The sequence below is a fragment of the Leptodactylus fuscus genome, chromosome 5, assembly GCF_031893055.1.
Source record: "Leptodactylus fuscus isolate aLepFus1 chromosome 5, aLepFus1.hap2, whole genome shotgun sequence".
In the NCBI taxonomy this organism is placed as follows: domain Eukaryota; kingdom Metazoa; phylum Chordata; class Amphibia; order Anura; family Leptodactylidae; genus Leptodactylus; species Leptodactylus fuscus.
Genome location: NC_134269.1, coordinates 14758783 through 14774780, shown reverse-complemented (window position 1 = coordinate 14774780; position 15998 = coordinate 14758783). Strand labels below are relative to the sequence as shown.

The following is a 15998-nucleotide window of genomic DNA, read 5'->3' as shown; positions in this document are numbered from 1 at the left end:
GGTACTGCAGGTCAGTTCTCATTCATTTCAACGGTACCTAATCTATAGTGACTCAGTTCAGCCACTAAACAGAGAACAGAGCTGTCTGCTTCCTGCTCCATTCTCTGTATATCAGCTGCACAGAATAGGTGATCAGTGGGGGTGTTAGGTTTTGGACCCCCACCAATATGGTATTTGTGACCTATCTCTAGGTCCATATTTTTGGTCCAGTTAACCCCTTCAAGGATGCATTTATAGGAGTGCATTGGTTGTAAACCACGGGGGTTTCAAGCGTTAGACCCCCATAGATCATTAGTGACCTATCTGTAGTTTTGGTCATCAATATTTTTTGGCTTAGGAAATTTGGACTAGAGGGTCATATTGAAATGTAGGACCATGACTCTTCTCATGACATTGAGTAATGGATAACTAAGATGACACCAAGAATAAGAATCTCATGGTGGATCTTGAACTCCGCGTGAAAGCTAAAGACGCAGGTGGGACGGGGCAGCCATAAATAGAAACATCATTGACTTGGCTCTACGCACTTCTCTACTGATAAGAAGCTTAATCATTGTCCCGACTTGTTACATTGGTATGATCCCAGCCTGTCACTGGAAACAGTCACATTCTCTGTGGGATTTGGCTAGTCACCGACCGAAGACATGAGTCTTGGACTTACTTCCACCATGATCCGATTCTTGGTCCTGGTATCGGGTAAGTGTTTAGTCTGGATTCTTGTTACACTGTTTATGGGTTAAAAAATGGTTCTAGAACAGAAAACAAAAAGTTACAAATGTATACTCATGGGCTCCAAGAAGTGAAGCTTCCTTGTTACAAGTGGTGGAGCTGCAGCGCTCAATGTCAAGCAGCAGCTGCAAAAGCTAATAGAAATAGAACATATAAAAAGAGATAAAATCTGTAATCCAAAAATAATATTAATCCCTAAAAAGTGGCAATAATTAGACATTTTGTCCTAAAGTCACTTTGCGTGAAGCCGCCCTCATGCGTTCAAGGCCGTCGGTGCGGTCAATACAAGGCACCGGTGCAGGATATATTCTTATCAATGGCTTTACAAAGAGCAGGGAGGAGAAAAAGTGATTTATGTCTTTATATAGGAAAGGGTTCTTTACAGTTAGAGCAGTGAAAGGATAGAGAACCCTACAACAGAAGGTACTAGGGGGCGAGATACTTACCTAATAACGTGATGGCATCTTATGTCGCAACAAATGGCGTAGAATTGAGCTTTATGGACCTGGGTCTATGTAAGTGCCCTCCTGTTACCGACGAGAATATGTATAATCTGACATCCTTGTTACATTATAGCCAGACAATACAGTGATACATAAGATACAGATCGAAATCCTAAAAGGTATCTCGTGAAGACCGTTTTTGTAATATATTCTAAAATGTAGAAAAGAACTTTTAGGTGGAAACTGTTGACTGATCTTCAGGTCTTGTTGTGTGTGTAGTTAGTCCTTTATTGTATTATAGTGTCCTGGTGTAAAGAGATGGGAGCAATAACTAGATCCATTAACCATTTGTTGCATCACGGCGACCAGATCACAGACGAGCCTAATAATCATATGGGCTCGGCTACTGCAATCAGGTGCGGGGCCGTGGCTGTAATACAATGGTGGAGGTCGGGACCTGGACCGTGAATGTGCGATCACCATGAAAGGATTGCTGTAGCCCTGGGGTTGGAGAGAATTATTAACATCCCAATCTCCCCCTTCTCCCCAACAATTTGATTGCAAGTCGTTGATGTTTTTCTGGGTCTAAACAATGCCCCCTTTCCCCCACATCGGCCATCTATAGAAGCCTATTAGATGAAAACCACAAAGTCTCCCTTGTCCCATTAAAAATACAATCTAATGCCAAAAAAATTGGTAACCCAATGTATAACAACCTGTACTATTCAATCACCATTGGGTTAACCAGCACGGCAAACACCATTAACAATAAAAAATACTTTAAAAATTACAAAATTGTGTTTTTTGAGCATCCTGACACCCAAAAAGAGGAACAAAAAGTGACCAAAAATCAAGCCCTGGATCTCAGAAAATAATCAAAAATAATGTAAAAAATAAAATAATATAAGGTTTTTTTGCGCACGCATATTCAAACCGAAAGAACACTAGACAGATTTGGTTTTGCTGTAATTTCACTGTCCCGTGGGATAAAGTTGACATGTTACTTATACAACTATGTCAAGGGAAAACTAAGTTAGGGTTCTCAAAATGTGACAATGAATAAATCATAACATTTTGGGTTCTTGAGTCTTATTTTCATCATATACAATAAGACAGGACACATATGATGCCCAATGGACCCCCCATTACTATCATGAGGTTTGGCTTTTCAGCCAGTATATTACCTGAAAAAATAGCCCCATGTGCTGCACTATTTGGGCCAACTTTTTTGACGAAATATGAAATGGAAGTTTTTAACATGACCGCTCCGTAAAGCACAGATCATCCTGCAAAAAACAAAGCATCACGCAGCTACTCTACATCCAACCAAAACTAAAAAAGTTATGACCAACGAAATACGAGGAGGCAAAATTAAAGACTTCTCCCTGCTCTTAAGGGCAAAATTGGCCCAGTCCTCAAAGGGTTGGTTAATACCTCCTGCAGCCTAACAGATGAGGGCACGGGTGTAACTCTAGGGGTGAGTACACACAGAGTTTTTTGGATCGGAACCTGAAGCGGAGGGCGCCTCAGGTCCAACCCAAAAAACGGGTAGCCGCGACTGAAAGACAGTGCACTGCACCGGCATCCAGCTGCGCTCTCAGCTCCAGATTAGGCCCAACGAATGGGCCTAGTCCAGAAGAGGGAGTTTCTTCAGACCGAATCGCGAGGTAACTCGGCCTGAAGAATGAGCATGCCGCTTCTTTTTTCCGGGAGACGGAAGAAACGACTCCCAGAAAAAAAGACCTGAGCGGCTCCCATTGACTTCAGTAGGAGCCATCTTTTTGGTCAGGGTTTTGGGGCAATTACGGCCTCAAAACCCTGACCAAAAAACTCCGTGTGAACTTACCCTAAGGGTCACGATGGTTGCAGTTGCAACCAGGCCCAGAAGACAAGGGAGCAGACAGGTCACCCTTATCTCCCTAGAGATGGGTAAACATTTTTGATCTTCTGTCTGGTTCCCTTAGATGGCTGACCGTCTGTGAATCGTAAAATGATTAGCCCTGCCCTCTGGTGCGATGGAGGGAGAAGATGTAAAAAGGAGAAAAAAGGGGGAAAAAAATATTTCATGGCAAAAATACTGGCTAGTTAGCAGCATATAGTCAAGGAGGGATTCTTTGGGGAAAGTTGTGGCACAAAAGGGGGTATGGGGGCATGGTTACTATGTGTAGAGGATGGGAATGATGGGAAGATTGGGTGCACTGACATGCTGGGGACAAGTCATCATGGTGGTCTGGGCCGGAGAGAGAAGAAAAGGGAAATGCAAATGCTGCTATAATGTATGTTTAGGACTGATGGAGAAGTACGAGATTTTCGTTACTCCCCTAGTAGGGGGTACCAAGCATGGACTTCCATTACATTCATGGGGGTAGAGGATCCTGGATATTCACAGATACCATAATTAGAGCCAACATAACACTGTTATAAGATTCACCATAAGCAACTTGTTGATGGTTTCCAGTATGGACAAAAAAACAGGTACAAAAAATACAAAAAGTTAGAACTTTGATTTTATTTCTACATGCTTTGTATTCTTGGTGTTTCTTGAGTTCATGCCACAGTTACATGTCGGGGTCGAGTCTTCATAATGTCTCTTCTTTTGTAGTGATTAAAGGGATGGCAGCAACAACTACGGCCCCACCCAAAACAACTACCCCATGTAAGTGCATTACTCCGCTCATGTATATGGCTTGTATACTGACATCGGCAACCTGTTATCTGTTATTGCCTGTGACCTGTAATAAACACAGACATTGGCGTCATTTGACGTCAGAGGAGCTTTTGACTTTGGAGCTCGGGGTAAAGGGCACTCATGAGACAGTGACATGAGACGTGTCACGTGTACTGACATCCCATTGGGGGTGACCATCCCTTTGGGCATTTACAAATCTATCTATTGCTTTTAGTAGTGATAGCTAAAGGGAAAATCTGTAAGTCGAGCTGCACAACCTCTTTCCACATCACCCAGAGGGGCAGAGGGGTCCTTGATCAATCTTTAGAAGGGGTGTCCTTGTAAAAACGATAACATCACTAGAATGTGCTCTCACTTTATAAATAGTGGGGTGTCTGATACTCTACTAGAATGAAGGGGGCTCATCTCCTGTCAGGGCTTCTTGGGCAGAAGATGGAAACCCACAAAGCGGAGACCGGGCTCAGGGGTCAACCCGCCCATACTAGAGATACTGGACACCCATTGTCTAGAGACAACTGTGACAGGACCCATTAAAATGAATGGAGGTTGGCTGCAGCCCGCTGGTGACTGGGGAGGGCCATCCTGCAGGTAAAATAGGGTTATGCACCAAAAAAAACAGCCTTCTCGGGGTTCAACCTCTGGGACCCCCACAGTCCTAAAATAGTGACATATGGTAGCAATATACTATCACTATAAAAGACAGGACTAACCTTTTAGGCAAGATTTATGGCTCAGAAGTGGTGAAGCTCCCATGACCTACGCGGCCAATTGTGGTGGTCACAAGTACAGTATCGGTGATGTGACTGCTGAAACTCCTTTACGTTAGAGCCAAGGGTTACTCCTACAACGGAACAATTCTTTTCACCATATGGTCATTTGCTTGAATAGGTGCTATTCAGTCAGACACCTCTTCTAAAGTGGCCAGACCAGAGGAAACAAGGCTGATCCCCGAGCTTCCCCCAATGACTTCTATGGGTCATATCCTAAGTAGGGCCCAGTGAGGATTCTCTGGTATTGTAATGGTTAAATCAAGAATGTTTTTTGGTGTGAAGTCAAAAACTGTTTCCCCCCATGTCCTTCATAGAAGTCAACGTTCATTAGAGAAGCCATTGTCCCCACTTGTGTCCATTGTGCTCCATTTTGTAATTTTTTAGGTTTTGCTGGTGATATTAACCTTATCCTTCTGTTTTCCAGTAAAATGTGAGAATGGCGGGGTCTCGAATGGCGTTAAATGTACTTGTCCTGAGTTTACCGATGGAACAAGGTGTCAGAACATCAAAGATAGGATTACCATAGGTAAGTTGTAAGCTTTGTCATTCCTTTTTTTTCCTTTAAATGTACATTTTTCCCTATCAGTATGTCTTTGGAGTATGGGAGGAAATCCATGCAAACATTGGAGAACATACAAACTCCTTGCAGATGTTGTTCTTGGCAGGATTCAAACCCAGGACTCCAGCGCTAACCACTGAGCCACTGTGTTGCCCCTTTAAGCTTTGTCATTCCATGCCAATGTTTGTGCCATTTCTTGCCAATATTTGTTCCATTTCATGCCAATGGTCGTTTCATTCTAGATGCCCATTCTATGCCAATAGTTGTGCTATTCTATACTGATAGATGTTCATCTCCATGCCAATGGTCGTGTTATTACCATGTCTGCCAATAGTTGTGTCACTCCACCAAAGTAGTTGTGTCATTCTTGGTCACAAGTCAATAGTTCTGCCATTCCAATGTCATCCTTGCCAATGGATACAGTATACAAACAGTTCTTTATATGGATTTATATGGCAATAGTTGTGTTATTCTGTGTCATATGTTGCCCCGTTCCTGGCCAGTCATGTGGCCGTGCTAAGCAAATAGGTGTTTATTTCCACGTAAATGGTAAAGCTTCATTCGGTGCCAAATGTTGCACCATTCAAAGTCAATGGCTGTGGAACGCCATGCCAATTCTTGCCCTTTTATGCCAATTCCATACCAATAATTGGGCCATTTCAATCTACTGGTTATCATTCCTTGCCAACCTACGTACTATTCCAGGAAAATACTCGAACATATCCATGCCAGTGGTTTGTAATTCAATGTCCATAGCTGTGTCATGCCAGCCATTGGTTATGCCCCACCATAGGTTCAGCTGTTCCATACCGGTGACTGAAGTAATCCATACTAAACTTATAACTTTTGGTTTTCGGCTCTCCGATGGATGGTGTTGACTCCTCTCTGTTTCTCTGTAGGACCGAACTATAACGCCACATTGGAACTGGTGCTGACAGCCAATTACAGCTACACTAGTGAACTACAAAACCCCAACTCCGCGGCATATCAAGAATTTTCAGTCAAGTATAATACAATGGTAAGTCACCGCCAAGTCAACTATATAATAGGGCTATTGGGGTAAGAATCCACCCACCAAACTCTGCTTCTCTTATTCTACAGATGACATCATTACTCCAAGGATTTAATACATATTATGCAATTAAGAAATTAAGGTAAGTCTGGGACTATAATATAGGGTATATATGGTTTGTGGGAAATAGGTTAGGTTTACGGCCACCCAAGCTATTCTACTTCACAATAGCCCAGTGAATGATAAACTAACATGTTGGTCAATTGGTCACCAATAGTTTCCATGGGTGCTAAAGCTACCGATATCCCTACACAGGGGCGTAACTTGAGGGGGGCAGAGGGTGCAGTTGCTCCGGGGCCCAGGAGCCATAGGGGGCCCATAAGCACTGGCATCAGTATTGAGATTGCAGTTTCCATATGACCCATAAGCCAAGGAGAACCACAGATTACCTATGTAATAACTTCTCTATGGTACATGTAATAATAATATTTCTTTGTGTATTTTAAAGGAACAATAATCAACAGACTGTCGTTGACACTGAAGTATTTTTGGGCTTACAATATAACACTACAGTCGCTGTGCTTGATCAATATGAAGAAACATACCGAGAAATTGTATCTGCACTCAACATTAGGTGTCCACCGGACAGTAAGTATTGTGTGAGCGTACACATGTGACTGATGGAGGGAATGGAAGTAACCAATAATTACCATAGTGGTCGCCATGTATTAGTGTCCGACTCCGTACAATGGAGCCAGCCATAGATCACTGCCCATACTGACCGCTATATATCCGTGCCGTGACGCTAGTCCATGGGCCCCAATACTGTTTCCTCTACCAATGGTAATGGTTAGCCTGGACCAGTATGAGACTAAAGTCAGCTGAAAAGATCCTGAAGGAACATTAGAAACCGAGACTTTATCCTAAAGCTCGGAGGTCTAAGAGAAACGTCCACAACCGCGCACTTACCAACTGTCTCCAATGTGCAATCCTGGCAAATCTGGGCAAGCCCTGGAAAGGGGCGTCATCTCCAAAACCCCTGTCTAAGTGGGTGGCTCCATCCAAACTGGGGCGGGACTACAGAAATTTAGGGATGGAACTGAAACATCTCTATTTTACCAAAGGCAAGGTTAGTAAGTATAGAGGTGGACTAATTCTTGTATTTATTTTTCAGATCTGTGTATAAGTGCGACCACAGGAGCTGTCATTCCACCCAGCAAAGAAGGTATCTATCTATCTATCTATCTATCTATCTATCTATCTCCTATCTATCTATCTATATATCTATCTATCTATCTATCTATCTATCTCCTATCTATCTATCTAACTATCTCCTATCTATCTCCTATCTATCTATCTATCTATCTATCTATCTATCTCCTATCTATCTATCTATCTATCTATCTATCTATCTATCTATCTCCTATCTATCTATCTCCTATCTATCTATCTATCTATCTATCTATCTATCTATCTATCTATCTTCTATCTATCTATCTATCTATCTATCTATCTCCTATCTATCTATCTATCTCCTATCTATCTATCTATCTATCTATCTATCTATCTCCTATCTATCTATCTATCTATCTATCTATCTATCTATCTATCTATCTATCTATCTATCTATCATCTATCTCCTATCTATCTATCTATCTATCTCCTATCTATCTATCTATCTCCTATCTATCTATCTATCTATCTATCTCCTATCTATCTATCTACCTATCTATCTATCTATCTATCTATCTATCTCCTATCTATCTATCTATCTCCTATCTATCTATCTATCTATCTATCTCCTATCTATCTATCTATCTAACTATCTCCTATCTATCTCCTATCTATCTATCTATCTATCTATCTATCTATCTATCTATCTCCTATCTATCTATCTATCTATCTATCTATCTATCTATCTATCTCCTATCTATCTATCTCCTATCTATCTATCTATCTATCTATCTATCTATCTATCTTCTATCTATCTATCTATCTATCTATCTGTCTATCTATCTATCTATCTATCTCCTATCTATCTATCTATCTCCTATCTATCTATCTATCTATCTATCTATCTATCTATCTCCTATCTATCTATCTATCTATCTATCTATCTATCTATCTCCTATCTATCTATCTCCTATCTATCTATCTATCTCCTATCTATCTATCTATCTATCTATCTATCTATCTCCTATCTATCTATCTCCTATCTATCTATCTATCTATCTATCTTCTATCTATCTATCTATCTATCTATCTATCTATCTCCTATCTATCTATCTATCTATCTCCTATCTATCTATCTATCTATCTATCTATCTATCTATTATCTATCTCCTATCTATCTATCTATCTATCTATCTCCTATCTATCTATCTATCTATCTATCTATCTATCTATCTCCTATCTATCTATCTATCTATCTATCTCCTATCTATCTATCTATCTATCTATCTCCTATCTATCTATCTATCTATCTATCTATCTATCTATCTATCTATTATCTATCTCCTATCTATCTATCTATCTATCTCCTATCTATCTATCTATCTATCTATCTATCTCCTATCTATCTATCTATCTATCTATCTATCTCCTATCTATCTATCTATCTATCTATCTATCTATCTATCTATCTATCTCCTATCTATGTATCTATCTATCTCCTATCTATTTATCTATCATCTATCTATCTATCTCCTATCTATCTATCTATCTATCTATCTATCTATCTATCTATCTATCTATCTATCTATCTCCTATCTATCTATCTATCTATCTATCTGTCTGTCTGTCTGTCTGTCTATCTATCTATCTATCTATCTATCTATCTATCTATCTATCTATCTATCTCCTATCTATCTATCTATCCATCCATCCATCCATCCATCCATCCATCCATCCATCCATCCATCCATGTCTTTGTATTGTCTCACCCTTAGTAATACACATTGATATTATTTCTCCATTCGCCTCTTTCCTTCTCAGGCAGATGCAGTGAAATAATCACACCAGAATTCCTACAATTCTTCCGGCCGGTGGTTGATAAGGACGGCCTGGTCTGTGTGTCCAGGTGTGATCCTGGCATTGGCACAAAGAACTTTCTGGACTGTAATCAGGGCAACTGTCAGATCAAAGGAAATAAAGGACCTCAGTGTTTGTGAGTACAAGATGATAACCATTTTTGCTTATTGACAATGCACCCTGTGAGTAGGTTCTGCTGCACCGCAGTGCACCCCACCAGCTGTTGCAAACCTTGTGATCCAACCTTGCCATGATGTTTTGCACTCCATTATACACAAATATATAAATGGGTCATTGAGGGGCCGTGCGGCCTCCACATCACATTCTGTTTTCTAAAGGGCGGTGTCATTCCTGCAGATCATGATCTCTGTCTTTATAGATACAGCAGCCAATCACAGGGGTCTTTATGGCCCAGATCCCCCCCAAAACCACTTTCAGATTCTTTACAATTGAAATTGAAGGTAGAAACTTACAGCTGGGACTCCAAGGAGCACCTGAGACAGGAACCAAAAAAGGGCACCTGAGTAGGGTTGAGCCGATCTTGAGATTTCAGGATCGATTTTAAAATCTGATTTCCGATCATTTTCCAATCGCTCAACCCTAGTCAATGCTTCTCTACGGGAAAAGTCATTTTTAGGGTTGAGACGATCTTGAGATTTCAAAATCCGATTTCCGATCATTTTGCAGCCGATCGTGAAATTTGCTCGATCGCCGATCGGGATCCGATCTTTTCCAATCCCGATCGCTCAACCCTACACCCAAGGTTACAATTCTATCAGACATCGATAAAACAACTGAAGCAGGCACCGAGGAGAGGAACTAGTATAAGTAAGGAGGCACCTAAAGCAGGTACTACCAAAGGCAGGAACATTGGAGGCAACTAGAGCTAGGGAGATGGCACCTAAACCTGGGCGGGTGGCTTACCCTTGGCTGACAATTGTCCTGAACCCATTTTGAGTTCTCAATCCTCACTCCCAGCCCAGATGCTTCGGTATAAAATTCACATCTAGATAGATTTAGCTCGGAGGAGCAACCCTATCCCAAGATCTTCTAATTTCATTAGACTTTTTGTGATTTTTTTTTTAGTATTGTCATTAATAGGTTCTCATGTTGTCTTGCAGTTGCCCATATACGGACCAGTACATTTACACCTACCCAAGATGTCGAGGAAAGATATTAATAGTTGCAATGTATGGAAGTGTGGGGGCCGCTGTTGGAGTGCTGTTGATCGTCAATGTCGTCCTAGGAGTATTCCTCTACAAGAAAAAATTCCACAAATAAAACCGTGGTTTGGACATTGCAATTTGTACTGTTCTCGTATAAAGATGGCCAAAAAGATCCACGAAGTTTAGGAGTCACTTCCATCGGGGCTGGTCTTTCCCCCAGAGGTTCAACTGAGAAGAAAAGGAATGAAATAAATCGACAAAACAATTAATAACACGGTAAAAGACTGTATAAAGAATGGCAAAGTCCAAGTTTACTCCGAACATTTTGGAATTTTGTCAATCCGGCGCAGTCATGAGCCAAGTGGACAAAGAGGAACCATTGAAGGGTTCACCTGTTTCTATGTCCTCTCCTAAAATCGATATACTTTTCTACGACTGCTCAACGAGTATTGGATTACTTCCATCTTGAAACATTATTGTATCATTTATCTATCACTATAATCTACGTAAAAGCTGAGTTATTTCGTAAATACTGTACATTGCACTACTTACCCCCTACTGTTGGGGAGTTACATTGTATTATGGCCCAATGTCCTTCCCAACATCCAAAATGAACCCATAACAGTGAGCGATTTCACACATTCGTTTTTTGATGGACAAAAAACACAGTCGGTTAAAAAAATGGAGGTTCTCTATCTTTGATGGACACCCGAACCCAATAGAAATCAATGGATCTGTAATGGATTGACGACCATTGAGTGAGTTGCGTCCATTACAAAGGGATCAATGGGTTGGGTCAAAAAAGGTTCTCTATCTTTGTTCATTTTGATGGTCACCCGAACCCAATAAAAATCAATGGATCTGTAATGGATTGACGTCCATTGAGTGAGTTGCGTCTAGAGATGAGCGAACACTGTTGGGATCAGCTGATCCGAACAGCACGCTCCCATAGAAATGAATGGAAGCACCTCTGACGTCGGCCGGACGTCGGCCGGACGCCGGCAAAGTCAGCGTCACAGGTGCTTCCATTCATTTCTATGGGAGCGTGCTGTTCGGATCGGCTGATCCCAACAGTGTTCGCTCATCTCTGGTTGCGTCCATTACAAAGGGATCAATGAGTTGGGTCAAGAAAGAAAACCAATGAAATTCCTCCGTATCCTTAACGGTCTATTAAAACGGATGCAAAATGGGTGACACTTGGACGTTTTTCATGTACATTGGTCCCATCCAAGACAGAACGGTCGTGTGAATAAGTCCTAACCCAACTGTTGCAATGGGTTTTACCAGTGTCATGTTAAACTTTGCTGCATTCGAACAAAGTGACTCAACTTTTTAATATGGATTTCATATAGATCCACTTCTCAGAGTCCTCTCCACTTAAACCATGTATAGGTTCATTATATTATAGTTAAGATGAGAAGTCCCTATATATAATATTTACCACTATATAATATATAACTTATTACGCATCGATAGTATGAAGTACATGCTATATGCTTCCTTGTACTAAAAAATCCTAAAGAAGGCCTCGTAAGAGCCAGACGTCCTGAGATAAGGAATGGGTCCATTCTAGGGTTGCGATTTCAGGATCGATTTTAAAATCCAATTTCCGATCATTTTCCAGCCGATCCTGATCGCGATTGTGAAATTTGCTCGATCGCCGGTCGGGATCCGATCTTTCCCGATCCTGATCGTTCAACCCTAGTCAAGTCCCAATACTGTAGGATAGAGTGAAGGGTAAGAGTTTTCTAGATGGTTCTACCTGCGTTGTATTGACCCAGTGCCCCCTGGAATAGTGGAGGACTGTATACTGTTGGTAAAGATCGATGTGTCAACCAGTATGGTCCTAGATTGATGTGACACAGTGACCGGATCTCACCCGTCTGGCCCGTCGGCTTAGGATAATAGATTGCACTGAAATGTTAATATTGTACTCGGTCATGATATAAATATGTAAAATTGTTAATATTTTTATATAAAATAAATGTATATATTTTAATAGACCAGCTACATAATGTCTATTCTTTTACATTTGTGTTTCTGGTGGTTGGGCATGGTCCAAAAATATCAATGGTTTCCATTAAAAAGACTGATTGTATTGTAATACCATGCATGACCACAGGGGGTAAAATGTGCCCATGAGCAACGGGAAGCTCAGAACTATCTCTTTTAGGCAAAATGTAGCAAAATGGATTCACGTTCCATTCCATCAAATCCTATGGAAAATCTCAGCGTGTAGACCGTCTTTATGGTGTCTTCTTCTTAGGCATGGTTCATGGACTTACACCAATGTCAGACAATGGTTATGGCTACGTCGTTTCCTTAAATTTCTGGTAAATGGAGATTTTTCATTATAGTTTAAAAAAAAATAAAAAAATAATAAAAACAATGTTTTTGATTAAAAGTGTGACCCAAAGAGAACCAGAAACACAGAAGTCCTCCTAAAGATACAAGTACACACTGTGCAAGGTTCTACCAGTAGAAGGTGCAATCGAGGTGTCAGTAACCTTCCTGGTCACAAGATGGAGGAAGGGGGTTCTTAAAGCGAACCAGTAACATGTTATTTAGCTTTGGAGCCCCATTACCTTGTTGATCACCATTTTTTGCTTGGCTTTGCCATGCTTTGCACAGGAATCTAGAGTTGAGACCAAAGCCCAGGCAAGTTAAGGCACACCCCCAAAGCACTTACCCCTAATTTGCATCTGATTTACATGAAAATGGGTCTCCAAAGATGATTAACAGATTCATATCTAGAGACTGTAGACTCTCTACAAGGCATTGGGATTAGGTGGATAAACATCTTAAGGGTGACAAGAAGGGATCACTGTCCTGCGGAAGGAAATATCAAAGATGAAATGTACTGGCCATGAAGTTGTATATACTGCCAAGAACTGTATCCATAATGTGTGGCCCTGATGTCCTGAAGATTGTGAGCCAGAAGTAATAAGGAAGTCACTTCAAGACGTTTACAATTGAGCAATATTATTCAGATGATGAAATGTTCAAACTGTCGTACCGGGAATAGGAGAAGAGAACAATTTCCTAAAATCAGCACAACCCTGGACTAGATACATACAGATATATGGCCCACCATGAGAAGTCAAATACTTGGAAAGAAAAGATATAGCCTCACATTTACAAAAACAAGAAGTTGCAACAGCACCAAGAGCGTTACTACAAGTACCTGCTGTATATAAGGACACATGAATGGGAGGTTCTTGGTGTTTACAGTTTGATCAAACTGTAATTGTAAGCCCATCTAACCCACTTTAGTTAGCCCCTAATTCATGTGAAACCAAGGTTGTAAGAGAGGTGAGTCATTTAGTGCAGAGACCCACCTAGAAAACGCTCTCTTAGAAGTCAATAGGGCCTGCTCCAGAGCATTGTGTCTATGGTCAATGGTCCATCTCTGGGATGGGTCATGGAGAAGAATAGTTTAGACTTTGTGGCAAGATTTAGAATTGCAATTTTATTGTAGATAATAACATGGAACATTAAAAAGTTTCTCAAATTTCCTGGTGACAAGTTTGCTTTAAAATAGATGGACTCATGAGTATATAGATATGTCAACAACATATTGGGGAGAAGCCATCATGGAGCTCTCCAAAGCCACAGAGGAAACTTCATATGACCAATGAACAAAAAAGTGGCCTGAACACATGAGAGTATTTTAAAGTAAAGATTTAGAAGTAAACCGTATACAATGGGCATGGTGGGCTACAGAGAAACCCAAAAGAGGATGATAAGTGGGTGTATATCTATTCTAGGTCGATGAAGAGATTATAGCTCACCGACTGTGTTTGACTAAAGTTCCTTAAAATGATTCCAGGGGCCCAACAACCCCAACAACAACGCTGGTTCTGCTGGAGGCTCGTCTGTGAGGAGGCAGAGTCTAATATTGGACCAGAATGGAGACTGCTGTGGACCGATCTTAGACTCCGCCTCCTCCGGCAGAACCAGCGTTGATTGGCCGAATGCTGTACTCTGTATGGCATTCAGCTAATCAAAGCTGGTCAATGCATTCCTATGCCAAGATGTAGCAGAGCTGGCTGTGCGCTCAGCTCAGCTACAACGTAGATGCAGCCGAGCTCAGCGCATGGCCAGCACTGCTACACCGAAGATGAAGCAATGCTGGCCGTGCGCTCAGCACTGCTACACTGGAGATGAAGCAGAGCTGGCCATGCACTCAGCTGGGCTACACCGGAGATCGAGCTTAGCGCATGGCCAGCTCTGCTATACCGTAGATGAAGTAGAGCTGGCCGTGCGCTGAGCTCTGCTACACCCGAGATGTATCAGAGCTGGCCGTGCGCTGGGCTCTGCTACACCCGAGATGTAGCAGAGCTGAGTGTTTGGTGAACCCTGCTGCACACTCAGCTCTGCTGTATCAGAGATGTAGCAGAGCTGAGTGTGCGCTGAACCCTGCTGCACACTCAGCTCTGCTACATCTGAGATGCAGCAGGGTTCAGCGCACACTCAGCTCTGCTGCATCTCTGGTGTGTGTGCTGAGCTCTGCTGATTCTCCTGTGTAGCAGAGGTGTGTCAGCACTGCTACATCTGAGATTGGACCACAATGGAAAATGCTGTGGACCAATCTTAGACTCCACCTCCTCCGGCAGAACCAGCGTTGATTGGCCGAATGCTGTACTCTGTATGGTATTCGGCCAATCAACGCTGGTCAATGCATTCCTATGGGAAAAAGTCAGCTCCCACATATCACAAGCTGACAGGGATCCCGATCAGATAGAGCCCCAAAGAGCTGGGTGAGTGACATTCCCCCCTAAATAAAGGTAATCCCTAGCTAACCCTGCCTGTACATCTGTCCCTGTCTCAAAGTCACATAGTTCACAGTCTCAAATTAACCAAATGTTAAATCCACCATTCGTCTAAATTGGAGGTCACCTGATTTAGCCAGCCAATTACTTTTTCCAATTTTTTTTCGATGCCTCTGTTGTCATAGTTCCTGTCCCACCTCCCCTGTGCAGTTATTGGTGCAAAAAACGCGCCAGGGAAGGTGGGAGGGGATACGAATTTTCAGTGCATTTGCCTCATGGTATTCGATTGGAATCGAATATCTTGAACAGCCTGATATCCGATCGATTACCTATTCGATCGAACAGTGTTCGCTCATCTCTAGTCACTTGGTGTCAATAGTCACTGAAGCCATGAACTGGGGGTGCCATAATTATTGCACTGTCACTATTGACATAAAAGTCACTGCTGAAAACATCGAAAACACATATAAAGTAATAACCTACGCATGCTATTATCTATATGGTGACCCTTGGACACATACAGTATATTATCTGAAATGTATAATATAATCATAAAGATAAGAAGTCAATGTAGAGGAGCCCATACTTGTAAAAGTAACAACAGTTGAACCCGCTAATTTCGGTGGGACTGACCAAGTGTTTTATTTGTATGGAGACGTGCTGAATCAAATTCCAACCCCGATTCTTTTGTCCACTGCTAGAGTCAAAGAAGGGCTCCTTGGCCCACCAGAAGAGATGATTCTCCACCTATACGGAACATGGACACATGCCTAGTAATTGCATAATGATTTCCAAATAATTCCTGTAAGATACAGAGGGGGATCTAAG

General features: G+C 41.7%; 1 protein-coding gene across 1 annotated transcript; it reads left to right on the top strand.

The window, feature by feature from the left end:
* The first annotated feature begins 607 nt into the window (after positions 1-607).
* Positions 608-11422, top strand: LOC142202389 (mucin-17-like). The gene is made up of 9 exons (XM_075272483.1): positions 608-696; positions 3775-3828; positions 5056-5157; positions 6090-6208; positions 6292-6344; positions 6711-6850; positions 7377-7427; positions 9197-9368; positions 10354-11422. The coding sequence occupies exons 1-9, from the start codon at positions 645-647 to the stop codon at positions 10511-10513; spliced, it is 903 nt and encodes a 300-aa protein (XP_075128584.1). The 5' UTR covers positions 608-644; the 3' UTR covers positions 10514-11422.
* The last annotated feature ends 4576 nt before the right edge of the window (positions 11423-15998 follow it).